At 36.6% G+C, this 27043-nt stretch overlaps 1 protein-coding gene across 1 annotated transcript in view; it reads right to left on the bottom strand.

Annotated features, from left to right (window-relative positions):
- The window catches only part of alpha-Man-Ib (alpha-Mannosidase class I b), a 268163-nt gene that overhangs the window by 80676 nt on the left and 160444 nt on the right, over positions 1-27043 (bottom strand). Inside the window, exon 7 of the mRNA XM_090400333.1 lies at positions 26044-26231. Within this exon, the coding sequence (XP_090256459.1) occupies positions 26044-26231 (188 nt within the window). The remainder of the gene's footprint in view (positions 1-26043; positions 26232-27043) is intronic.

Genomic DNA, 27043 nt, shown 5'->3' with positions numbered 1-27043 from the left:
AAAATGTCAACTGTGTTGTGAATGGAGAACCTGTGGAACAAGTAAAACATTTCAGCTATTTAGGCATGATTTTTACTGAAGATGGTAAATTAAATATAGAAATAGACAACAGAATCAGCAAAGCTGGTATGGTGGGAAGTCAACTGAATAAATTCATATGGAATAAGAGAGAAATTAGTCGGAACACTAAATTAGCTGTATACAAGACAGTGTTCAAACCAGTTTTAACTTATGGATCTGAGAGCTGGGTCAGAAGTAAAACACTTGACCAAAGACTAGAGACTGCAGATATGAGAGTCCTGAGAAAGATTATAGGCGTGAACAGATGGGATCAATGGCAGTATCATATTAAAAACGAGGATATTAGGAAAGAACTTGACATTGTCAGCATCCAGGAATGCGTTAGCAGAGCTAATCTCAGGTGGTATGGTCACTTAAACAGAATGGGCGAGGAAAGATTAGCAAAACAAGTGTTCTCTGCCAGGTTGGCAGGAAAACGACCGAGAGGAAGACCAAGATACGGTACAAAGTGCTTTAGACGATAGAAATATAAGATCTGATAATATTGGAGTGTTGATAAGTAACAGACTGATTTGGAGGAAAATTGTAGATAGGAAATTAATAATGATGTAATTTTTTTCATGTAGTACTATCATATCCTGTACACCCCTTGAGGGTACATGGCAGGAATTTGATGATGATGATGAGCATTTTTCATGAATAAATATGTTATGGTGGAAATATTCTGAGGAGAATAACATTTGTGAATATGTCGAAAAGCTCAGACCCAGAACGTCTAAATAACATATCAAAAGTTTAGTGACCAAGCTGTGTATTTTTAAATGTGGAAGTATTCATGAATTATCGTTAATTTTCACACATCGAAATCTTTCAACAATTGGGAAAGAGAATACCACTGTTTATGACCCATCATAAAAATTGCCTGCAAGCCAATTACAACAATGGGCGGTGTATCCTCTGTTCTCAAAACTGAATGAAATAACATCTGTGTTGCAAATGTTAGTGACCAATCAGCAAGGAAGTATAAAGAAAATTTTTCCACTGAAATTGAAGATCAAGGTAGTCCGTATCTGGTTCTCAGATCTAGTAATACTGAATACTTTCTTCACAAGTTCATATTGTTGGGTCAAAGTGCTTATTTCGAAACCATAGTGCCGTGATTTTTTAAAAGTAATAGGCCTACAGATTTAAATTTTAATATGAATAAGAAACAAGAGACTTTGTTTACTTTTAGTGTTAAGAAATCTCTTATTGAAGGTGTTGGTGATGCAACAGATAGTGATTCGTCCACCTCCAGCCTACAAAGCAATCTCCAGGATGTACGAAGGGAGGGGAAAACTATCAGCACACAGGAGAAAAAGTCCACATTCACTCATAAGTACTTATATTATAAATTTTTGATGATCAGAATGTGATATGTCAATGAAAATCAGCATAAATTAATTTAATGATGTTTATGTTTAATTTATGTTTAATTAAGTATTAATTAATGATCAATTATTAATTAATAATAATAAATCAGCTAAATTAATGATTACTGTATTTGCTGCCATATAAGATACTTTTTTTTCTTTGAAAATAGGTCTGAAAAACAGGGTGCGTCTTATACGCCGATACTCAGTTTTTTATTATTTTCATTTCTGGAAATTTTCTCTGTTCCGAGTTACGCAATTTCTTTATTGCTTGCTTGCGGTGTGTGAGAGAGCATTCCAGTTACATAGAGCAGTGTTTCTCAAACTTTAGACATCTGCGTTCATATGACTGGTGCGGTATTAACAAAAGATCGTGATAAATGACAAAGACAAGCAGACAGTCAAGTTGAAATGCTAATTCTCTTCAACTGAATTCCTTATATAATATCTGAAACACATTCACTATATATTTATTCATTTTAACACATTCCCTAAAACAAAATCATATGTTGCACCACCAACATATGGTTTTGCTTGAGTCATACAGCATTTTCTGTGGGAGGGGGACATGCGATTCATTAGTTAGTGCCGTCTAATTGCACTGTTTGTTGAGAAACATATTGCACAGCCTGCAGATATCTCTGTACCTTATTCAGTGATACAATAGGAACGTTTTATGATCTCGAACTTCACGGATACATTGAATTTTATTCTATGTGTTAATGATGCACAGCCGAAAATTGCCACAGATCCCCTGAAGACCTTTCACGTACCCCCCCCGGGGATACGCATACCACACTTGGAGAAACAATGACTTAGAGTTCAGTGGATGCACATGCGCTGTCATCAATGATCACAGCTGTCTCCTGTTCGTTTAAACTTTCCAATCGTTGTCGCAGTTGTGTGAATGGTGATAAATTCCTGCCGTTAAATTTTCTCTAAATTTCTTGGCCAATTATGGCTGATAAACATCGCATTGTTACAATATTGCATACAAGCTACGTGTGATTGCGTATGCTAAAGAACATGGAAACAGGGCTGCAGAGAGGCATTTTGGACCACCCCCAACTAAGAAAATGATAAGAACTTGACGGAATCAGGAAGAGGATTTAAAAAAAGCAACTCACAGTAAACATAACCTACGAAGTGGAACTGCAAAATGACCAGAACTTGAGGCAGAACTGAATACTTGGATTTTAGACCACAGAAAAGCGGTAGTTTCAGTTTCTACAAAAATGATTATTCATCAAACGAAAGTGATAGCCACTAACAGAGGGATTGCCAACTTTACTGGATCAATATCATGGTGTTCAAGATTCATGAAGAGAATCCAGCTATGTATGCAGACTAAAACAAAAATATCACAAAAGATGCCAGCTGAATATGAAGAAAAAATGATTGAATTTCATTGATTCATCATTAAAGCAAGAAAACAAGAAAATTTTGAACTTGTGCAAATAGGAAACATGGACGAGGTGTCACTGACTTTTGATGTGCCCTCAAACTAAACTGTAGATTCCAAGGGCAGTAAAAGTGTTATTTTTAAAACTTCGGGGCACAAAAAAACTCACTACATGGTTGTTTTATCCTGCTGTGCTGATGGGACAAAATTGCCGCCACTATTGATTTTTAAAAGGAAGACGCTACCCAAAGAAAAACTGCTTAAAGGAGTGTTTGTACATGTTCACACAAAAGGCTGTATGGATGGAGGAGGAGGAATGAAGTTATGGATAGATAAAATTTGGTCTAGGCGCCCTGGTGGACTGTTGAAGAAGCCTGCGATGCTAGTATGGGATCAGTTTCGTTCTCACAGAACAGACGATGTTACAAATAAACTCAAGGAATTGAAAATTAACTACTCAACCTTTAAATGTCTGTATTAATAAACCATTTAAGGGATTTATGAAGGAGAAGTGGAACGCTGCATCCAGAAGACTGCTAGATGCAATCTTCAGATTTTGAGGTTACGCCATCAGGAAGAAGCCTAGCATTTCGTAAGTTTGTGAGTGGGTCAAAGCTTCATCGGATGCTGTAAAAACTGAGACAGTGGTTAAATCTTTTAAGAAGTGTGGAATTAGTAATGCACTAGATGGTACAGAGGACAATTTGTTGTATGAGGACTCAGATTCGGATTTAGAAGAGGTTTCAAGTGTCTCTTCATTTAGCTCTGGAGATGAATTTCTGGGTTTTGATGATTAAAAGGTGGGTACTCTTTCCTAGTTAGATTAGGTATTTGTTGAAAGTAGACCTACTTATTACTTTATATTTGAAATACTGTAAATTCATTATAATATTCAGTGATAAAGTTTTTTTCCTAAAAAATGTGTACAAAAAAGGGGGTGCGTCTTATACACCGGCAAATATGGTAATTATTAATTAATGTATTACAAAATAACCAAAGTGTTCCATGAAAATTTCAGAATTTGTGAAGGGTTCCGTCATAGGAAGTGTTTGGGAAATGATGGATTACCCTATTATTAGAATGGATTCTCCTTCTAATGACATGTGCAGAAGTGTCGAAAGGTCTTGTATCTGTGGGTGTACTATACCGCATAACTTCAAATCTGCATAAAAAGAGACCCGAGTGTATATAGTTTGTTGCTGCTATAGGCTGGTTGGAACAAAAGGAGATGTAGATAGCATGCACTTGCCAATTGAGCACAGGCTGAGTAGTCATTATGGAGAAGAGAGACAAACTATGGGGTAGGTTGGAGGTAGAAAAGAACACATGGGGGGGGTGGAGAAATGAAATGTAAGTAGCTAGTGAGAGATAATTATCTGAAACAGAATGTGATAGAAGGCAGTGGAGTTTAAGAGTATTGGATCTAGTGATGCATCAGAGAATTTGCCTATAACCAAGGAAACTACTTAGCCTGTAATCAGAGTGTAATTGTGAAGTTTGGATGGAATTTTCAATTAAGAAGGGGTATGTGAAATTATAAAGTCGTTGATTATGAAACACTCAGAAGAAAATTGAGAAGAAATTATTCAGGCAAACCAAAAGAAATTCCAAGGTTCTTTCACTATGGCAACTAAAATTAAACTACATTTTGGAAAATTATGGAGACAACTACCATGTTTGAGTAAAACTTTAGTTTAACATAAACCAAAATCAACACTCGAAGTTTTGACCTTCATATCAAGGTCATCTTCTGGAGCATATATACTATATACAGAGAAACAAGCTGCACTACAATCTACATGGTTTGCTAAAGTTACTGACCAACCATTACAACAATTATTGGCCTGACCTCAAATGAGAGAAAAAAAAAAAAAAAAACTTTACTACATCAACGTTAGAGTCCTATTATTATCTACTGGTTACAAAATTACATTGGGCTGGAGAGCAACATGTTTATATATATATATATTAAAAACATGATTATACAAATAAATTTCAACCAGTTGGTATGGAATAGTTTCCAATGCTAGCTGAAGGTTGCTTAAAGTCCTGATACTAGGTATTAAGTAGGCTGAATATGTGCCATCCAAATTCTTGGAATTTTCATGCCACTATTATTGTTGATGTTAGGGCGGTTAATCAGAATAATTCTGATTAATCAGAAAAAGAAAATTAAACTAGCTAAGAAGATGAAAGGAAATTCCAGACACAGAGTTCTTTCACTACATAGTGAGTGTGGCCTGGTTGGCTGAGTGGTTAGCATATCCACTATCCAATCAACAGGCTACAGGTTGGAATCCTGCCATGGATTCATCTTTACCAAATACTACAAACAGCAAAATTAAGGTTGTTTGTAATTATCTTTAGGTGGGTGATGAATCTTGTTGCCCAGTGTAATAGCACTGCCCCAATTACTGGAGGTCTGAAATGGCTTGAAAAAGTTTCATGTTTAATCCCTAGAGAAAGATTTTCGACACTCAGGTGAAAAATAAAATTAAAAATATATATATAGCAATACTTTGTAAAATGCAGTACATTTATTGTAATTTCAACAGAAAGACAATTATTTTTATTGCACATATTGCATTAAAACAAAATCAAGGCAGAATGGGTTTTAGAGCATTAAAAAAAAAAAACCTCAAAAGGAGTGCATTTCGAGTGTTCTAAAAAGTTCTCAAAAGTTCATATTTATTATATTCAAATATCTGGCCATAGTAAAGGAATTGCAGCAGCAAAGACATGGCTGCTTTACAAAAAAAATTTTTTTTTACAGCTTATTATCCCCTTATACGTAATTTATAAGTGAGAAAAGGAAAAGTAGTAAAGGAGGTAAAGGACCTAAGAAATGTATGTTAACAACAGAACAAAAACTTATAAAGGGTCATGAAGATTATTATTATATGGGTATCTTCATGAAGTCAAAAGACTCATCAGAGGAGACCACCCTAACCATTATTCACACAATACCTATCATTATTATTATTCAGGCCTCCATGGAGTCAAAAGACTCATCGTGGGAGGTCCTTCCTAGGAAACAGTCTATCATACCATTCCTTGAACTCATTGACGTTCTTACTCTCACCACTCTATCAGGCAATGCATTCCATGGTTCAACCATCCTCCATGCAAATAAACCACTCCTCACCCTCTTGCTCACAGTTTCTTTATGTAACTTTCAGGGATGGCCCCTTGTCATGACTCCTTCCTGCTGTTCAACCAAGCGAAATAACTCCCCAGTGTCAAACCTGTAACCATCTCTCAACAGTTTAAGTCTCAATCATATCACCTCTCCTTCTTCTATCCACCAAACTCTGCAGTCCACACTCCCTCAGCCGATCCTCATAACTAACATTGTACAGTCCCGACACCATCTTTGTTATCCGCCTTAGTACCCTTTCCACAGTTAATTTCATGCGATACAGAGAAAAAGGGCATTGTGGAGATAGCATAAGAGAAGTGGAAGTAACCAATTTCATGAGGTCTACAAAGACCAGGCAAGGAGGGTGACTTGGTTGGTGAGAGTAGCTAAAGAGAGGTATGAACAGCAGTTAGCTAATGAAGCCAAAAAGAATCCTAGGGAGTTCTTTCGATATGTAGCCAGCAAAAGAAAGAATGATTATGGAAGGATGACATTCATTGGAGAAAATGGTATAAAGACAGCTGTTGCAGAATGTGTGGTGGAGATACTTAATGAGCAGTTCATAAAGATCTTTCAATCTTGTGAATGTGACTTCATGGAGAGATTAAGAGCAGTTGATGATGGGGAGGAGAGATTGACTGTAAGTGAGCAAGAGGTGTTTGGGGAGTTGAGTAAACTAGATGTAAATAAGGCTGTGGGACTTGATAATATATCACCGCATATTCTGAAGGAATGTGCCAGAGAGTTGACACCTGCCTTGACATATTTTTTTAATACGAGTCTTGCACTTGGTCAAGTTCCTAAAGAGTGGAAGGAGGGCAAGATTGTGCCACTTCATAAAGGAGGTGATTGAACTCAAGCATCGAACTATAGGCCTATCTCTGTGTCAGGTGTTGTGGTTAAGTTGTTGGAGAACTCGTGAGAACTAAGATCCAGAGTTGGGTTGACAACAATGGTAAATTTTTGATGGACAGCATGGATTTGCTAAAGGGAGGTCATGTTTTAGTAATCTACTTACTTATTACAATAAAGTGACTGCTTCCTTGGACAGAGGAGAAGGATACACAGTAATATATTTGGATTTCGCAAAAGCTTTTGATAGAGTACCTCATGATAAGTTGACAGTCAAACTAGAGCAGATGGGGTTGGATATTAGATTAGTGCATTGGATTGGAGACTGGCTATCTGATAGGTATCAACAAGTTGTGTATGGGGGTGCGATATCCAGGAAAAGGAAAGTCACTAGTAGTGTCTCAGGGGGTCTGTTTTAGGGCCATTACTATTTAACTTGTATATTAATGATATTGGCGAAGATTTGACGTTTGATTAGGCCACACATGGACTATTGTGCCCAGATTTGGTCACCGGGTTTTCAGAAGGATGAAGAGATGTTGGAAAGGGTCCAAAGGCGACGGACTAAGGCAGTTTCTGACCTCTGGAATGTTGAGTATGAGGAAAGATTGAGATGTAATTTGCAGAGTCTAGTGGAGAGAAGGAAGAGGGGAGATGTGATAGAGACCCACTAGTTGATAAGGGGCTGTTATAAGATCAATGGTGGAGAAGTTCTACAGAGAATAGTGGGAGATCAGGGGAGAACCAGAGGTCATCCCTGGAAACTGTATAAAGAGGGTGTGAGTAGGGGAGTGAGAGGTAGGTTTTTTTTCGTGCAGAGTTGTGAATGATTGGAATGCCTTGCCTGAGAGTGTGGTGTCTGCAAGGAGTTTGAGTGTGTTTAAGACACGGTATGATGAGATGTGTGTGATAAAAGGACCTCCCAGATGAGTCTTTGACTCCATGAAGTCTTGTTTAGTAATAATAATAATAATAATTTATCCCCTTCAAATCCTGGGGACCAGATCTGAGAACAATAGTCTAAGTGTGATCTGATCAGAGTCTTATACAATGGAATGATAACCATTTTATCTCTGCAGGTCAGTGTCCTTCTCATTATTGCAGCGATCCTCTGTGTTACCTTCACTACCTTTGCAATATAGACCCTAAATTTCAGGTTTTTATCAATCATCAACCCCAGATCTCTTGTCTCCCCCACTTCCACCAGTTTAACTCCTCCCATAGAGTATGCAGCATCCCATCGATGTGTCCCCAACCTCAAGACCTTACATTTTGCTGTATTAAACTGACACCCCCATTCATTTGCCAATCTATCTAGCTTATTCAAATCCTCTTGCAGGGCTACTACATCTGCACTATTACTAATACCATCTTCCCAGCTTCGCATCATCCGCAAACAACCGAATATCCCCTTGCAATCCACGGACAATGTCATTGATATAAAGGGTGAACAATATAGGTCCCAGTACTGAGCCCTGTGGAACCCCACTTGCAACCTTCTGCCTCTTTGATATTGCTCCACCATACACAACTCTCTGATAACTATCGGACAGCCAATCCTGAATCCAGTTGACCAATCTGACATCCAGACCTATGTTCTGCAACTTGAATATCAGCTTATCATGTGGCACCCTGTCAAATGCCTTTGCTGTCCAGGAAAATGGCAGTATATGCCGTTTCCTCATCTAATGATCTTGTAACTTTATCATAAAAGGCTAGCATATTGCTAAAACAAGAGCGCCACTTCACAAATAACATTACCCTCATCTGCCCAATGCTGTATATGGTCCCTCACTACTTTCTCCTAGATCATACCTCTCCTTATTCACCAGTAGTGGTTAGTGGTTAATGTAGCACTCACAACTACTTCTGGCAATCCAATTCCACTCATTCACCACTCTCCAAGAGAAAAAACCTAGTAAGTAAATCCTTACTAAACACATTCTTACACAACTTACCCCTTGTTCTCACCCTACTACTCTTGTATTCAAAAATATCTTTTCCATCAATCTTATAGAATCCCTTTGGTAATGTATAGGTTTCTATCATGTCACCTTCCTCCACCTGTTAACCAAACTCTGCAACCCATACACCTGTACTCTATCCTGATAGGGAGCATTCTAAAAACCTGTCGCCAGCTTGGTCACTCACCTCTGAATCCTCTCCACCACCTCATGATTCCCCAGAAACCAAGATGACAAAATCTGTGCACAGCAGCCAAGATGTGGCTGAATCATAGACTAATAACCTCTATCTTTACTTGTCAATGTGTTCAACACCCAAGTAATCCTCTGAGCTATTCTGCTGACCTTTGTAATGTGTCCTTTGAACTTGCAAATCTCTATCCACCATTACTCATAGATACTCAGCCTCACCAATTCTGCAATCCAGTATCATCAATATGATACAAAGTACACAATCTTTCCTGAAGTGGATTACCTTACACTTTGCAACATCAAATTGAAAGCCCTTTGCCCACACAGCCAATTTATTTTGTTCATCCCATATCTACATCACCTTTATCAACTATTGCACTCCCGAGTTCATCATCAGCAAACAATTCAATATTCCCTCTTAAATCATCTGCTATATCATAAATATACAAATTAAACAGTAGTGGCTCTAGTACAGAGCCCTGGAGCACTCCAATAATCGCCGTCATTCACCTTGATTCCACACCACCCTCTGATGGCTGTTAGCCATCCCCCCATCCATGCCACCAGCCTAATATCCAATCTCATTTTCTTCAACTTATATAAGTTTCCCATGAGTACTGTGTCAAATGTCTTTGACAAGTCCAGCAGTATCATGGTGTAGCCATTTCTTTGCAAAGACGTTTTTTTCCAATTCTGCTGTCACTTTATTATAGAATGTGAATAAATTACTAAGGCATTACTAAGACAGCATTGCTTTGTTATCTCTAACAAAGCAATGCTGTCCCTTATAGAGTACCTTATTCTTATCCACTCATTTCTGAATTTTTACCTTCAACCAGAAGTCCAGAGATACTAATTGGTCTGTAATTTACTACTTCTGTCTTAAAGCCACTTTTTAGTAATGGAACTTTTCCAGAGCTGAGACTTAAATTAAACAACTTCTTCAGAAACACTGCCAGCTCTCTTTCACATTCTCATAGCACACAAGATGACATACTATCCAGTCCCACTGCTGTATTCAGATTGATATTTTTCAATATGCTGAGTACTTCCCGTTCATCTACATCAATTCTCACATCAGTCTCTGTTACAACAGTAAATGCAAAGGTTCAACCTGCATGATATATCTATGCAAAAAGATTGCTTAGAAACTCAAGTATTTCTTCTGCTTCTTAGCAGAATTAGGTAGACCTGCTTACCGCATTCTTCTAATTTTTCTCTAGGAATCTGATTTAACCTTTGTTACCACAGTAGTTTCCCTTCTTGCCTGTGCTTTATATTGCTTATGAGCATGCTGATCACCTTTTTTGTTTCGATTCATTTCACAATGCTTTGCAGTTCCTGTTTTATATTGCTACTTATTCACTTACTCCCTATTCAGTTTATCCTGACTCTCGATATGCAAGTCTATAGTTTAATGGTGCTTCTCTCAAACAATCCCTGACCATTCCCATGCACTGTTGACATTCATTCTTTATAGTTTTTATGCAATGGCACTGCTCCAAGTTGCCATCTAAGTTTGTCATAATCATCAGCTTTGTAGTTACACATTCTTGACTTCAAATTCCACAATTATCCCTTAGTAAATGTATAAATTCCATTTCCATCTTGCCACCCTCCAGTCTACGTCCCCATAGTCGAAATCTCACATAATTGCTCAGGTTGCATCCATTGTGCTAATCTGCCAATGCATGGCATCTACATCTTCCTGTGACCCCTGGTCTATAACAACCAAATATATATTTGGTCTTATTGGCTTCTATCTTGCACCAAATAGCTTCAAATGAACCATCCCCTAGAGACCTAGTATCTCTATTACTTCTAATTTTCTTGGTTTTCAGTTCAGCTGTCATCAGCAATACTCCACCTCTTGTCCTATTTCCCTCTATCCTCCCTGAAAATACAATATTCTTTACATTCTATCCTTGTAACTATATCATTTTCTGTCAACCAGGTCTCACAGATGCCTATAATTTTTGGCACACTAAAAATCAGCACGTCGAGCTGACATTGTTAAAAACTCCTCTCCCTTATTTCTGATACTTTTGGCATTCATGTACATGCATTTCATCATCCCCTTGGACCTACAACTGCCCTTTGTGTAATATCATGACTGATCCATTTGAATTGGAAACCTGTAAAATCATGCATACTGAGCATTGCATAATCATTTCTGTAAACACACACACCTTTATCTCAGGAGTGGCCAGACACATGTTTGACTACATTGTCATCCATACCCCCCCAATATCTCTAGATTCCCTGTTTTGCACTTCCAATATCACTAAACACTTTCTCCAAACATCTAAACTTCAAACCATTCAAATGTAGTCTATCAAGCATATATATAGCTCCTTTTGTCCAGTGTGCAGTTGATAGATTTTATCTATCAACTGCAAACACACAACATTTTTCCTTCACAATCTTCTCATTGACTCATTAGCAATCATGGCCCTTCTCAATTCTGTCCTATCATCCAAGACAGCAGATTCACGATCTTTACTTTCTAACTCCTCATTTTCACTTTCGCTTCTTTTAGCAACTCTTATACTCCTCTCATTGCATATTTATCACCTTTCAAATTATTTGTTCCTGCCAAAACAACTTTTTCACCCCTCCCTTTTGAAAATTAACAGATTCACTAACATCGTTGAATTTTGCACCTTGGGAAAAATTGAATTAAGTATCAAATCCCCATGGAATACTCTCTCTTTACTCCAAGTTTCTCCCACTTTTATATTTTTCCTACTTCACTTTTCTTTCATTCATCCTCTGGTTGTACCACATGCCAACTATTTCTCCAATCACTCAAGCTTACAAAACCAAAATGTGAACTCAAGCAATTGGAGAAATGCACATTGTGCTATTTCTCTCTGCACTGTCACTTCATCATTCACATTATTACTTTCATCCACTTCCTTTATACTCTCATTCATATTTCATACACTGCTTCCACTACATTCTCTGCAACAGTTTCACAGTCCTGCCTAACATCTATATCAGATACTTGCACATGCTTATGAAACATTTCCAACACAAACACGCACACCTTCACTCTCATGCCACAAACCATTCACTCTTAGCAACGATAAATTCAATACATATTACATCGCACTAAGTTTTGTATATTGATATTGCTGAAAGTCTAGGATGCTATTTTTCTCATGCACATTGGTGCTGAACGTGGAATACTTATGAAACAATATCACATAATAATAGTCACAATTATACCAACACACATAAAAACCAGTCAAAAATAAATAAAATACCACCGATAATGATTAGCAACATTGCAAATATTTAATAAAAATAAAGACTTGCAAGAACAATATGTGCAATACACAGCCACTAGTGTTGTCCTCTTCTAAGGACAACACTAGTATCTTCCAATAGTATATTCATCATATATAGATGATAGATTCATATATACGAGGGTGGTCTGAAAATTTCTTGGCATCAACCATAGATGGCAACACTATCGGCAAGATTTTTTTTCTAAGTTGGTACATCTGTCATAAGCATCCATGTGAAATTGAAGTCATTCCATCAAGTAGTTGGTTTTATACAGTTGTCTGAAGCAAAAGTGTTGTCTGTATTCCTTCAATGGATAAAATTGAGTATCATACGGATGTAAAATTCTTTGTATAGTATGCCCACGCTTTATAGAGATCTCCACTTGGAAACTTGCCAAGAATAGTCAATTCATGCTGAATGGGAGAAAGAAATGAAGGACGTACGAATTGGTCGCTAATACGCGAAATCACGTGCTTTATAGGTAAAATTTTCCAACTGTTATACAAACAACATAGTTAACTACAATGATCATAAAGAGAAGTTAATTTTCTGATGTGTAATAATAAACAACTCATCCCGCAATACGGATTGATTACCCTATTATTGGAATGGATTCTCCTTTTTGTGACATGCGCAGAAGTGTCAAAGGGTCTCTAATCTGTGGGCGAACTATAAAAGAAGGTTTAACGCCAAAAGAAATTCATTCGAAGTTCATAAAAGTTTATGGGCACTCTTCTCCTTCGTTTATGACAATTAAGAAATGGGCTGCCGAGTTTAAACATGGCCATACCAGCCTTGACGATGATCCACGTGAAGGACGTCCAAAAAGTGTAACACCACCAGAAATCATTGAAGTGCATGATATGGTATTGGATGACCAGTGAGTCAAAGTGCATGAAACTGTTGAGACTATAGGCATTTCAAAATAATGTGTAGGATATATTTTGCATGAAGAATTGCAAATGAAAAAGTTTTGCACAAGATGGGTGCCATGCTCACAGCAGATCAAAAACGCACTCGCATGAAAATCACTAAACAGTGTTTGGAGCATTTTAACAAGAATAAAACTGATTTTGTGCATCGATTTATTACTATGGATGAGACTTGGATTAACCATTACACACCAGAATCCAAACAGCAGTCAAAACAGTGGACAGAAGCTGGTTGTTCAGCGTCAAAGAAGACAAAGTCAGTTCCATCAGCAGAAAAGGTCATGGTATCGATGTTTTGGGAGGCTAAAGGCATTTTGTTTGTTAATCATCTTGAAAAGGGTAAAACAGTAACTGGGGAATATTATTCCGATCTTTTAACCAGAGTAAACAAAAAAATTCGTGAGAAAAGACCCGGTTTGCAGAAGAAAAAAATCATCTTTCATCAGGACAATGCACCTACCCACAAAGATGTTTTGGCAATGGGAAATTTAAGGGATCTGCACTATGAATTGTTGGAACATCCACCCTCTTCCCCAGATTTGGCTCCCTCTGACTTCTATCTCTTCCCAAACCTAAAACTCTTCCTCGCTGGTCAGCGTGTTTCTTCGAATCAAGAGGTGATCACAGCTGTAGAGAGGTATTTTGATGAGCTGGGATAATGGTGCTGGAGCATCGCTGGAATAAATGTATTAGTCTTAAGGGAGATTATGTTGATAAATAAAAATAATTTCGAAATTATAAATTCATTTTTTCATTGTTAGGCTGATAACTTTTCAGACCACCTTTGTATATATATATATATATATATATATATATATATATATATATATATATATAGACATATTAGACAAGAACCGATGAAATTTTACCAAATAATAAGTAGAGGATGTTATTTTTAGGCAATAATGATAAAGGAAAGGAAGGAGTAGCAATAGCATCCAGCACCAAACATGAAGATAAACTTCTTGATTGGAAGGCAATTTCAGTTATATGGGCAAACTTCAAAATGGGGAAATGGACAAAGAAACTTATTTGTGCTTATGGTCCCATAGAAGGTTCTTCGAGGGGGGGGGGATTTTCTGAGTCGTTAGAACAGGCAGCTGACATAAAGGAAATGGAAAAAGCAGTCTTTGTTCAAGCTCTGAACAGTAGAGTAGGAAAAGAATCCTACCAAGCATATAGTAACATTTTGGGAAAATTTGGAAAAAGTGAAAAGCTAATATTAATGTTAAGTATTCACTGGACATGCTCACAAACTAGTCATTACTAACACCATTTTTCAACATAAAGATGTGCACAAGTTCACATGGAGAGGACACAAAAAATAAAAGCCTCATTGTTGATAGTGAAATCTTCATGCTCATTCAGGCTACGAGAGTGTACAGAGGATTTGAAATTGGAAGTGACCAGAACTTAGTACTAAGCAGAATAAAAATGAATATCACATTGAAAAGAACAGTATGTAAAAAAAAAAAAAAAAAAAAAAAAAAAAAAAAAAAAAAATTAAAGTTAACAGTTTTTGCAAGTAAATTGTAGACTCAACTAGATAAAATCATTGAAGAAAAAATTTAACAAACTGAAAACATGAAACAAACCTTGGAGTCTCAGTGGCAAACTCTGAAGAAGGCATTGATTCAGCTAGGGAGCTATGTGGTGAAGTTGTCTGCAAGAATAGAAAAATAAGAATACCATGGTGAATACAAGAAGTTAAAGAAGCAGTCCTGGAAAAGAAGGAAGTATACCAAAAGTTCCTAGCAAATAAGTTGGCAGATGCTCTAAAAGAACACAAACAAAATGTAAGAGAGCTAAGCTGTATGTAAAAGTAGCTAAACAAAAGTCACTGGAAAACTTTGGGTAAGAATATAGAATATAAAACATCAGGAAGGTAGCAAAATGTTCTGGAGGCTATTGAAGCAGCTTAGAAATGGAGGAAAGAGAATTATAAAAGAAATTAAAGATAATAAAGGTGACATGAAAACTGAAGATAAGGATATCCTAGATGTCTGGAGTAATTACTTTGAAAGACTGTTCAACAAACTAAGCAGTGACAAAAACCATACTAGAAAATTTTCAAGAGGAATGCAAAGAGGAGTATATATATATATCAATACTTGAGGTAATAAAAGCCATCAAAAACTTGTAATGTGGAAAGGCAGCTGGAGTAGATGATATCTGACTAGTAATGCTTAATCATGGAGGCATAAAAGTTTTGCAGTAGCTACACTATATAATGTATCAAAATGTTGAATTCCCAATAATTGGATAGAGCTCTCATCATACCCATGTATAAAAAAGGGAATAAAACTGAATGTGAGAATTACAGAGGAATTTCTCTGCTAAGTGTTCCAAGTAAGATTTATGCAAGCATACTTGAAAAGAGGTTGAGAAAGATTGTGGAACAGAAACTTGGAGAAGAACAAGCTGGGTTCAGGCCAAATAGAGGTTGTCAAGATCAGATTTTTCACTTTAAGAGAAATAGTTAAGAAATTGTGGGAATGTGAGAAGGATCTGTACTTAAATTTTGTAGATATGGAAAAGGTATATGACAAGGTGCTCAGAGAAAAGCTTTTCAAAACACTACAATTACATTAAGTAAATGGAATATAAGCACAGTTTTTAGTAAAGATGGCAGGTTAAATCTAGAAATAGACAACAGAATAAGCAAAGCAGGTATGGTGGGTAGCCAGCTGAATAAATTGATATGGAATAAGAGAGAAATTAGCCAAAACACCAAACTAGCAGTATGAAGAAGTGTTTAAACCAGTTTTATACTATGAATTGAAGAGTTGGGTTAGAAATAAAGCACTTGATCGAAGACTAGAGAACACAGATATGAGGATTCTGAGAAAAATTAAGGGAGTGAACCGATGGCATCAATGGCCAAATCATATTAAAAATAAGATATTAAAAAGGAACTTGACATTATTAGCATTCAAGAACATGTCAGCAGAGCTAATCTAAAGTGGTATATGGCCACTTAAATAGAAGGATTAGCAAAACAGGTGTTGATGTTAAGAAATCTCGACATGAATGCAGCCATGCATTGCATGCGATACTAAAAATGAACAAAATCTGTGAGTGAAATAGCAGTGGTTGTGCCAAGTTGTTTACATCTCAGCTCTGGCAAGATCCTAAGGAGTTAAAAGAAGCAAAATTATTTTGTTATTTAAAAGGCAGCTCCAAGATAGTAGCAAATTATAGACCAATCAGTTATCTTACTGATGGTGGTTAGTATTGGTAATGCGAGTTCAGGAATTCAGGAATGAGAGGGAGAGGAATACAATATTCCTCCGTTATAAGAGGCATCTCTATAGAGATGCTCATATAATATTTTATTTGTTGGTTAAAGCATAATAAATCTCTTATATCTAAAAACATAAATTTGTTATGCACAGAGAACAACATGAACAACATCGAATGTAGCTTGAGCCTAAAAGGGTTGGACTGGTGTCGAGGCTAGCTGGTGAAAGGACGTACTGTCGGAGAGCTCCTGAAAGATTTGTGATTTTTGTTGATTTATTAATATTTTGTTAGATTTAATTGTGTAATTTTAGTATATTATTGTAGTTTTATTAGTTAGTGTACTAAAGTGTTTTATAACAAAATTTATGTCGGGAAGTCGCCACTAGAGGGATTCGTAGTGTGTAGTGTTCGCAAAATCTCCAGACAAGATAAGCGTTATTTTCAGTTATCGTTGATAAATTTACTTTAATATTGCGTAGTTTTGTTTGTTTGCCTTGCATATCTTAGTACATCTGTTTGTGTGTTTTTCGTGTTTATAATTTATAATTTGATAAAATACATTACTAGTAAGTATGGCTCCAGTACGAAGGAAAATGGCAGCCAGTAATGATGGTTCGCCATCTTCTTTCAAGAACGGTAAAGGAGATGATTCAGTGTACTATCTGCGAAATGTACGTTTTGTGGAGTGCAGTCAGAGTGTGGTTAGATGATAATAAAGGAGTGATTGTGTGTAGAAAATGTAGGGAGAATGAGGAATTGAAGTGTATTTCGGATCATGAGTGTGATATATTTGTCAAACTACAGAATGAAGAAAATAGGGATATGACAAGAAACGGCGAGGTTGTACCAGAGAATTGTGAGCGTGTGCATGTAGAAAGTGTGAATGATAGTATTAATGGTTTTACAGAGAATAAAAAAGATGAGATAGATGCAATGAGTGACATCGCGTTGTTGAATGGTGCGATACAAAGGGCAAAACAGCAGCTAGAGCGTATGAGCAAAAGTCGACTGAATGAACCAACCAATAATAAAAAGTATGACAGGAAAAATAGGCGTATGAGTGCGAACATGAACAAAATGAAGGATAGAGTGCTGTATGGAGACTCGTTAGTATGAGGTATGTTAGTAGAGGATTTGACAAAATCGTACCAACCTGGTGCAACCATAAAGGATGTAACTGAGTCTATTAGAGAGCAAAAGGAAAGGGTGAAAGAAATGATTGTTATGGTAGGTACGAATGATATGAGAGGAGATAAAATGGAAATGATAGAAGACCTGAATGAATTGTTTGAGGTAGCAAAAGAAAAGAGTGAGAGAGTTACAATGATTAGTCTTTTGCCACGGTATGACAGTGAAATGTTTAAAAGGAGGGCCATAATTGCGAATGACTTTATGTGTGGGTTATGTATGACGAGTGGTGTGGAATTTGTGGATGTGTGGAGTGAGTTCGATGGGCGAAAGGATCTATATAAGATGGATGGCTTGCATTTGAAAGGTAACGGTGTAAGGAGACTTGATTTCTCAAGTCTCCTTACACCGTAACCATTTAAATGCAAGATTTATTAAGGGAGGGGGGAGTAGATATACAGTCCTTAGGGAGGCAGTTGAAAGTATGAATGAATATAATATGCCCGAGCGAATAAGGACAACAAATCAGAGTGGGATAGTTAATATAAGGCATTAAGGTAGGGTTGGGGCTAATGGGGGGGGTCTTAAATTCATGTACACTAATGCTAGAAGTATTAGGAACAAGAAGGAAAAGTTTTTGGCCATGGGTGGCACTTCCAGACCACAGGTTATTGGTATTAGTGAATCATGGCTGACTGTAGATGATATAGCTAGTGGGATTGAATGTGATGGGTATAGTGTGTTCAGGAATGACAGAGAGAATAACATGGGGGGAGGAGTATTGTTGATGAGCTACAGCCAAGGAGAATAGAAGTTGAATTGCAGGATAGAGAAAAGAACACATTTGAGGCCATTTGGTGTGAGATTGTGGCTAGCAGAACTAAATATACAATTGGGTGCTGCTATAGACCAGGTGATGGAAAAGATGGTGGTGACAGTATGCACAAGCAAATAGAAGAAATGAGTGGAAGGAGGGTAATTATTATGGGAGATTTCAACTATGGTCGCATTGATTGGAGTGAGGAGAGGACACACGGGAGGAAGGAATTGGATTTTATGTGGTTATTAAGGGATAACTATCTGTGACAGCATGTAATGGAAAATACTAGGGGTCAGAGAGTGCTTGACCTAGTAATTACATCTGAGGATTTGGCTGTAACAAATATGACCACATTGCCACCAATTGGTGAGAGTGATCATAGGGTCTTGACTTGGGAGGTGGCTAAAGGTGTGGAATTTTCAATTAAGACAGAGTACATGTGGAATTATCGGGCTGGAAAGTATGACAAGCTTAGGAGTTTGATTGGTTCAGTGCCATGGCATGTACAACTGCAAGGGCTAGAAGTTGATAGTGCATGGGAGGCAGTTAAGAAGTGTTTGCATGAAGCAATGGCTGACTGTATACCTAGAGTCCGAATAATAAATCAAGTAGAGGTTAAATGGATGAATAACACCATTAAGCTTGAGCTGCAAAAAAAGAAACAACTATGGAGGGAATTTAAGGAGAAAGGTGACTAGCGGGCACATGAACGGTATAAAGCGCAGGCCAGAAGGGTAACGAGTGTGGTAAGAAAAGCAAAAAAGGATTACGAAAGAACATTGGCCATGCAGGCTAAAGAGAATCCTAAACAGTTTTTTAGATATGTAGCAAGTAAAAGGAAAAATGTACATGGCAGAATGATTTTAAAGAATGCCGATGGTAGGGAGGTAACTGAATCAGTTGATATAGTTGAGTTACTGAGTGAGCACTTTACAAGTATATATCATCCAGGTGGTGACATTGCAGAAACGAATAAACCAGTAGATTATACGGGAATTGTGGTGAATGAAGTGGAGGTGAGTAGTCTATTGCAAAACCTCAATGTCAATACATCCGTGGGATTGGATGGTATACCAGCTCATGTCGTACGAGAAGCAGCTAAAGAATTGTCAGTACCCTTGACCATTTTGTTTAATTTGAGTCTCGGGTCTGGATTAATCCCAAGGGGGGTGGAAAGAGGGGAAAATAGTTCCACTGCATGAAAGTTGTTCCAAGACTGCTGTTGTAAATTACCGACCGATTAGCATATCAGGAATCATTGTCAAGGCCTTAGAGAAATTAGTCAAGAAAAGAATACAGGATTGGATAGATGAAAATGGGATATTGTATGGGGGACAACATGGTTTTGTGAAGGGTAGATCATGCCTCAGTAACTTGCTCACGTTTTATAAGTGACGGGTGAACTGTATAGGGGTAATGGGTTTACAGTGATACTACTGGACTTTGCCAAGGCCTTTGACAGGATACCACATGGAACCCTAATCAGTAAACTGGAGCAGATGGAGATAGATATAGGGTTGGTGAAATGGATAGGAGGGTGGTTGATGGAGAGATACCAGAGAGTGGTTTATGCAGGAGTGGAGTCTAAAAGATGGCTTGTGACTAGTGGTGTGCCGCAGGGCTCTGTTCATGGACCACTGCTTTTCAATTTGTTCATCAATGATATAGGAAAGGATTTGAGAGGAAGTGTTCACTTGTTTGCTGATGATGCCAAGCTGGGTAGAGCGATTGTGAGTGCACAGGATGTCAAAATTTTACAGGATGATTTGGATAGTTTAGAGGACTGGCCTAGGAAAAATGGATGTCAATTTAATGTGGCAAAGTGTAAGGTTATGCACTTTGGGGTGAAAAGATTAGCAGTAGTATATTGCATTGGAGGAACCATACTCCAGGAGATTGATGAGGCCAGGGATTTCGGAGTGTTGGTGGATAGGAAATTGAAGTTCAGGGGGCACATTGCAAAAGTGACTAAATCAGCTCATCAAATCACTTGGCTTCTGAAAAATACTTTAACATGCAGAGACAAACAAGTTGTTGTTTTTCTGTATCGAGCCTTGATAAGACCCCATCTGGACAACTGTGCCCAGTTATGGGCACCAGAGTTTCTTTGTGATGGGGTGGGAGTGGAGAGGATCCAGAGACGAGTGACCAAGATGATAGAAGGTCTGTGGAATGAACCTTATGAGAATAGGTTGAAGATTTGTGGGTTGCAGAGACTGGACGATAGGCGAAGGAGGGATGATATGATTGAGACATTCAAATTACTGAAGGGTTTCTATAAGATTGATCCAGAAGATATTTTTGAAAATATGACTGGTGGTGGGAGGACTAGGGGCCATGCATGGAAGCTGGGCAAGAGTATGGTTAACAAGGGAGTTAGAGCTAGGTTTTTTACTTGGAGAGTGGTGAATGAGTGGAATAAGCTTCCAGAGTCTGTTGTGGGTGCTACGACCGTGAATGAGTTCAAGGCAAGGTATGATAGATACTGTGTCAATGTCGAATAGTTGTTCTTGACATGATGTTAGGGCCTCCCTCGATGAGTCTGTCGACTCCTTGGAGTTGCCCGGAACAATAAAAATAATAATAATAAAAAGGCTTGGAATGCAGAGTATGTTATCACTACCATACAGAAAGATCAATGGAAAGAAGATTCTAGTCTTATGTAATAGCAGAATCTTTAAGGAAGGAATTTGTGAATGAAGCATTACTACACCATTTAAATCCAAACATATCCAATGGATGATGCTTATCCCGATTGGAGGAAATAATATTACTTAACACTTCTTATCAACGTAAATGGAATTTTTTTTAAACCTTTCACTTCTTCTGTCAGTTAGGTTGGTGCAATTGTTCCATCATTTTAAATATTATGCTGAGGATGATTATCACATAGAAGAATTAAAATAGATGAATACAAGTATTTTTCCTATCATACTGAACTTTCTTTTTCACAGTAGTAGGAGTCTACCTTCTCTCCAAGGTATTTGCCTTATCAAAGTAGACTACCCTTCCATGAAGGCTGGTCAGCAAGGATCAAGACACCCCTTCAAATTACGAATAATAAGCATAAAGGAGGCTGTAGAGCCCAAGGCCACAATGGACATATAAGAAGCACAAATGTGACTCTCTCTCTCTCAACCACATAACAGACTAGACTAAAACCACTTGTAGAGGCCTGCTCTTGGTGAGAGAAACACTACAAGCAGACTAGAACATAAAATGTAACAGAACTAATAGCAGAAAATTATATGTGTGTATCTACAACTGTAGGCCATTATTAGGACAAACAAGACTAGAAGAATTACTATCGTTGCATACGCTTCCGCAGACATGCTAGGAATGTTTTTTTTAATATTATTCCACAGTTCAAGAATCAGATAGAATAAGACACTATTTTTATCGATTTCTCAACTAGTTTCATAAAAATCTTTTAATTCACATCATCAAGATAATTACATGAATAAACTAAAAAAAAAAATAGTTACATCTTGGATTGTCTTGTAGACAATCCAAGATCTCAGGGAGGAATTGGCTTCCTAGTTAGCCACTTGATAAAAGATCAAAGACAAGAAATAACATAAATCACAAACAGGATCGCAGACCTTTCCTTAAAATAAATCTACCCTATATATATAAAATGATAAGCCTTTTTATGTAACGTTTTTTGTCAAGTTATTTGAAACATTTTGAAACTCAGGGGCTACCGTGAGTGTCGAGTCTTCAAAATTCGAGTCATCAGAATTCAAGGAGAACCGGTCTACCAGTCCAGAACTCGGGGGGGGGTTGGGCACCGTAGGTGAGCCCCTAGTAGATATTACATGTTAAGAATTATACAAGTTTATGTCCTAATCTTGACCACACACTGGAAGAAAGAGATGCATTTTATGAAACACTAGACCAACTAGTAAATAACAATGATACATTCTTTACGATTTTGATAGGAGAATTCAATAATGAAGAAGGTGTAAAGGGCACATCTACCAACAATATAAAAATATGGAATGGGCCAGAGGAATGAAAATGGAGAAAGATTGGTAGAATTTGCAAAAAAACAGATCTCTACAAAAAAAAATGAAGAATTGGAAATGGGCATCACAAAGTTCAAATGGAGAGAAGTTTAATGAAATAAATTATTTTAACCAACAGAAAATATATTGTCCAAGATATAGATATAATAAGTAGTTTCAATACAAGTAGTGACCACAGATCAGTGAGATCAAAAATTGTCAACAAAAGATGGGAAAGACAGAAGCTGATTACAAGTTAAAGACTATCAATTCATCAAATCTGGAAAAGAAAAAAAAAAGTTCTTTCAGAAAGAGAAAGAAGAAAAGTTTTATAATATTGATATGAATGAAGACTTGGATAAAAACTACCAAATAATAACAAGACTACTAAATAATCCCAGAAAAATTGATAGAATCAATCAAAACAAGGATGAAAGAAAACTGTCTGAAGAAACCTAAACCTTCTCAGAAAGAGAAGAGAAATGAGAAAAGATCTAGATAAGAAGTAGAAAAGAATTCCCAGAGCCATGTAAAACAATATGGAAAAGGATGACAAGAAATTAGAAACTTCAGAACAAGGAAAATCAAAATAACAATACAAGTCTAATACGGGTGAGAAAAGAGCTGTTCATAGGATAAAATCCTTAAAGATGAATATGGAGTACTAATTAAAGACAAAATACAGATCATAAGAAGAGTACACAGTGTGCCCCATTAAGTAATGAGATTTTTTTTTTTTTAACAAGCCAGTCCTTTTGAATAAAAGTAACAAATGTGTTCATAGTTTTGACTGCTAGAATGTGTTGTAATTGCAGGTAAAACTTTCGTGTCAGGTGACTCAGCAGTTTTTGTGTGGCAACTGTTGAAGTAAGAATGTGTGAGTGGAGTGCATCAGAAATTTTATCGCAGCAAAGAACTGCGATAAAATTTTACTATAAATTAGGAAAAATTGCTACAGAAGTGTACCAAGACCTAAAAAAAGTTTATGGTGGTGACTGAGCTATGCACAAGTGTTCCACCGCTTTTCAACATTTAAAGAGAGAAAGAGAGTTCCTGGAGAATCAACCACACTGTGGATAGCCAGTTTCTAAAAGGATAAATGAAATTGTGGTGAAAGCTAGGGAAATTGTTGCATGACAGGCAAATAACCACAAGGCTACTAGCTGCACAGCTTGGTGTCAGTAAGGAAATGGCCAGATTAATCTTAGAGAGAGAGATATGCACAACCGGAATGCACGTTGTCAAAATTTCATTCATGCAGTTGATTAAGATCATGATATGTTGCAAAGAATTGTCATTGGTGATGAAAGTTGATGTTTTCAGTTTGATCAGGAAACTGAAATGCCAGAGCATGGAATGGCATGGAACGTCTTATCCCCAGCAAAAGAAAGTCAGGTCGCAAAAATCACTAATCAAGACAATGGTCTTTTTTTTTTTTATGCCGCTGGAATTATCCACTGTGAATTTCTTCCTGGGAGTACCACAGTGAACAGTCAGTATATTTAGGAGTAATACAGCATTCATATGCCCGTATGCAAAGTGTCAGGAAAGAACTGTTCCACAATAACAATTGGTATCTGTTGCACAATAATGCATCCATTTACTGTGCACTGCCTGTGAAGCAGTTTCTGGCTTCAAAGTCTATCTGTGTGATCGAACATCCCCTCCAATTCTCTAGATTTGGCTCCCACAGACTTTTTCCCCTTCCCAAAGATAAAGTGTGCCCTGAAAGGGGGTGCATTTTAGTGACACTGAAGACACCCAAATATGGTGTTACCCAGAGAGTGAAGGAGATTTCTGTTGAGGAACTTCCACCATGTCTTCAAACACCTGCACGACAAATCTAAACATGGTGTGTAGTTGGAGGGAGATTATTTTGAATCTATAATTGACAATTCCAAATATAGTTCTTTGTTTTGATATAATAATTGTTGTCTCATCACTTAATGGGCACACTGTGTAGAATCCTTCTATGCCAAATTATATGATACTTCCCAAAACCAATATGAAAACAAAAATGTAAAACCCAAATGGAAGAAGAATTCAATATGCAATGGATATTGATAACGTGAGTATTGGAAAGACACCAGGTGAAGATGAGTTACTAACATAAGTTCTGAAAGCAGGTGGTGAACAAGTCATGACTATGTTAAGTAAAATTTATATGCCATGCCAAGGCCAGAAGAGAATACTAAAGAGTTGGAATAATGTTATCCTTATTATAGTTTGCAAAAAGGAAACAAAGAAGAAATTAAAAATTACCACTTTATGTCAATACACAAAAGTTTTACAAAAATCAATTAGAAACAGAATACAAAAATTATATTTTTGCCAACCTCCAGAACAAGAAAAAGGATTCAGAAAAAAATTACAACAGTATTAATCGTATATATGTAATAAGACAAATAACTGAAAAGACAAATGAGTACTAAATACCCTTGGGTCTGGTATTAATTGATTTTGAAAAGGCATTTGAGTCAATCTTTATGTTAACTATTTTAGAAGCCCTTAAAAATCAAGGAAATGAAAAAACATATTGATATACTTAGTGACTCATATAAAAATCAATTACATCTAAAAAGATCAGGAACAAATGTGAAATATTTCTATAAAAAAAAAAGGGAGTTACACTAGGAGATGCCATTTCACCTAAATTATTTTTACAGCAACCGTAGAAGAAAAATTTATAAACCTAGATTGGAAAAAAATAGAGGAATTATGGTAATAAATGGGAAAAGAACTAAATTATTTATGATTTCCTGATGACATTGTTCTTTTAGGAAACCCTGCAGAAGAACTTCAACAAATGATCAATGAATTGAACGCAGAAAGTAAAAAGAAAGGATTAAATATAAACAAAATGAAAACAAAAATAATGTATAATAAATACATCACCAAAAAGGAAATTGATATAGTAATCTCTTATGTTTACCTAGAAAAAAGATCACAATAGAGGGAGACTGAAGAAGAATTATATTTAGAATTCAACTTGGCTAGACAGCCTGTGGAAAACATGAAATACTCAAAGGATATATTCCAATTTGCCTGAAAAGAAAAATATTCAACTGCTGCATACTTCCAGTCATGACATATGGAAGTGAAATATAGATTTTGACTAAAAAAAAACTGGCCAACAAGTTGAGGATTACCCCAGAGGAAAATGGAAAGATCATTACTCTGTATTAACCTTCTAGATAGAATATGCAATACTTGGGTCAGAGCTCAGACTAGGATGAGAGACATTATAACAGTCATTAAAAGATCCAAATGGCAATGGGCAGGTCATATTGCAAGAAGTAACACTCAAAAATTGACAAAGTTGATAAAATGGTATCCCACAGATAAAATGGAAAGAGAGCTGAAGGAAGACCAAAGAGAGATGGTGGGAGGATGAGATTAAAGAGATGGCTGGAACTCAGAGGCATAGAAAGGCTCAAGATAGGACTTAATGAAAGACTTTATGGGAGGCTTTTGTCTAGCAATGGACAAAAAAAACAGATAAAGTATAGAAGCAATAGATTACTTACATAAAATTATTTTACCTAAGTAATCCATTTTGTATTATAGTGCTTATGAAAGTGTGTGACGAGAGAGAGCATAAATTTGGTAACTAATCGTACTAAAATGATTCCCTTACCAGTCATGTGTTCTACCAGTCTGGATCCATTGTTTTAATAAATACTCATAGTAACTGTCAGCTCTAGCACCTAAAGTTATAGTGGCAGTACTGCGAAACTGGCCAGACTCAGCATTTATAAACATTGGAACTAAACCATCCTTTTTCGGCAGCTGATGAAGATGCTCTGATACTCTGGCTACTGCAATCTAGATTTAATAACATATATTTTAACAAACATAGAAAGAAAAATACTGTATGGCATATACAAATATAGCAATTTATTATGATACTGTCACTTATACATATCCTCAAAGTGTTTATAAGATACTATAACAACACTTCATGAAAAGTTTACATTACTAACCTCCTACTGACAATTTTCTTGCAAATTATACCTATCTCTCAGGAATCTAATATTGTCAGATCTTAAATTTCAATTTCATTAGACACTTGTAACTGCATCAATCCACCTAGATCTGTTTTGCTATCTATTCCTCTTCTATTTTGTTTTAGTGACCATACCACCTGAGATTAGCTGTGCTCAAACATTCCTGAATGCTAACAATGCCAAATTTTTCATGTTTTATTCATTTTTAATATGATTCTACCATTCATACCAAACTATTCACTCCCCTAAATGAGATAAAAATATTTTTTCTATCTTCTCAGGACTCCCATATCTGTGGACACTAGTCTTTCATCAACTGATTTCTTTCTAACCCAACTCTCAGTCCATAAGTTAAAACTGGTTTGAACACTAGTTATATACAAGATGGAATATCTTGTACACAGTTATTTACGCGTTTTGATTAATTTCACTCTTATTCTATAAAATTTATCCAGCTACCACACCACTATATCATATCAATTTTTCTAATTTTGTTGTCTATTTCCTAATTTCTTTCTTATTCTGTATAATTATCCAGTTGAATCTCCACCATATCAGCCTTGCTAATTTTATTGTCAATTTCCATATTTAATTTTCTAACTTCATTAAGTACAGCCAAAATATGTTCTA

Source organism: Typopeltis vanoorti, chromosome 1 (assembly GCF_054136105.1).
Source record: "Typopeltis vanoorti isolate ZY-2024b chromosome 1, IOZ_Tvanoo_1.0, whole genome shotgun sequence".
NCBI classification, from domain to species: Eukaryota; Metazoa; Arthropoda; class Arachnida; order Uropygi; family Thelyphonidae; genus Typopeltis; species Typopeltis vanoorti.
This window is presented reverse-complemented; position numbering and strand designations above follow the sequence as displayed.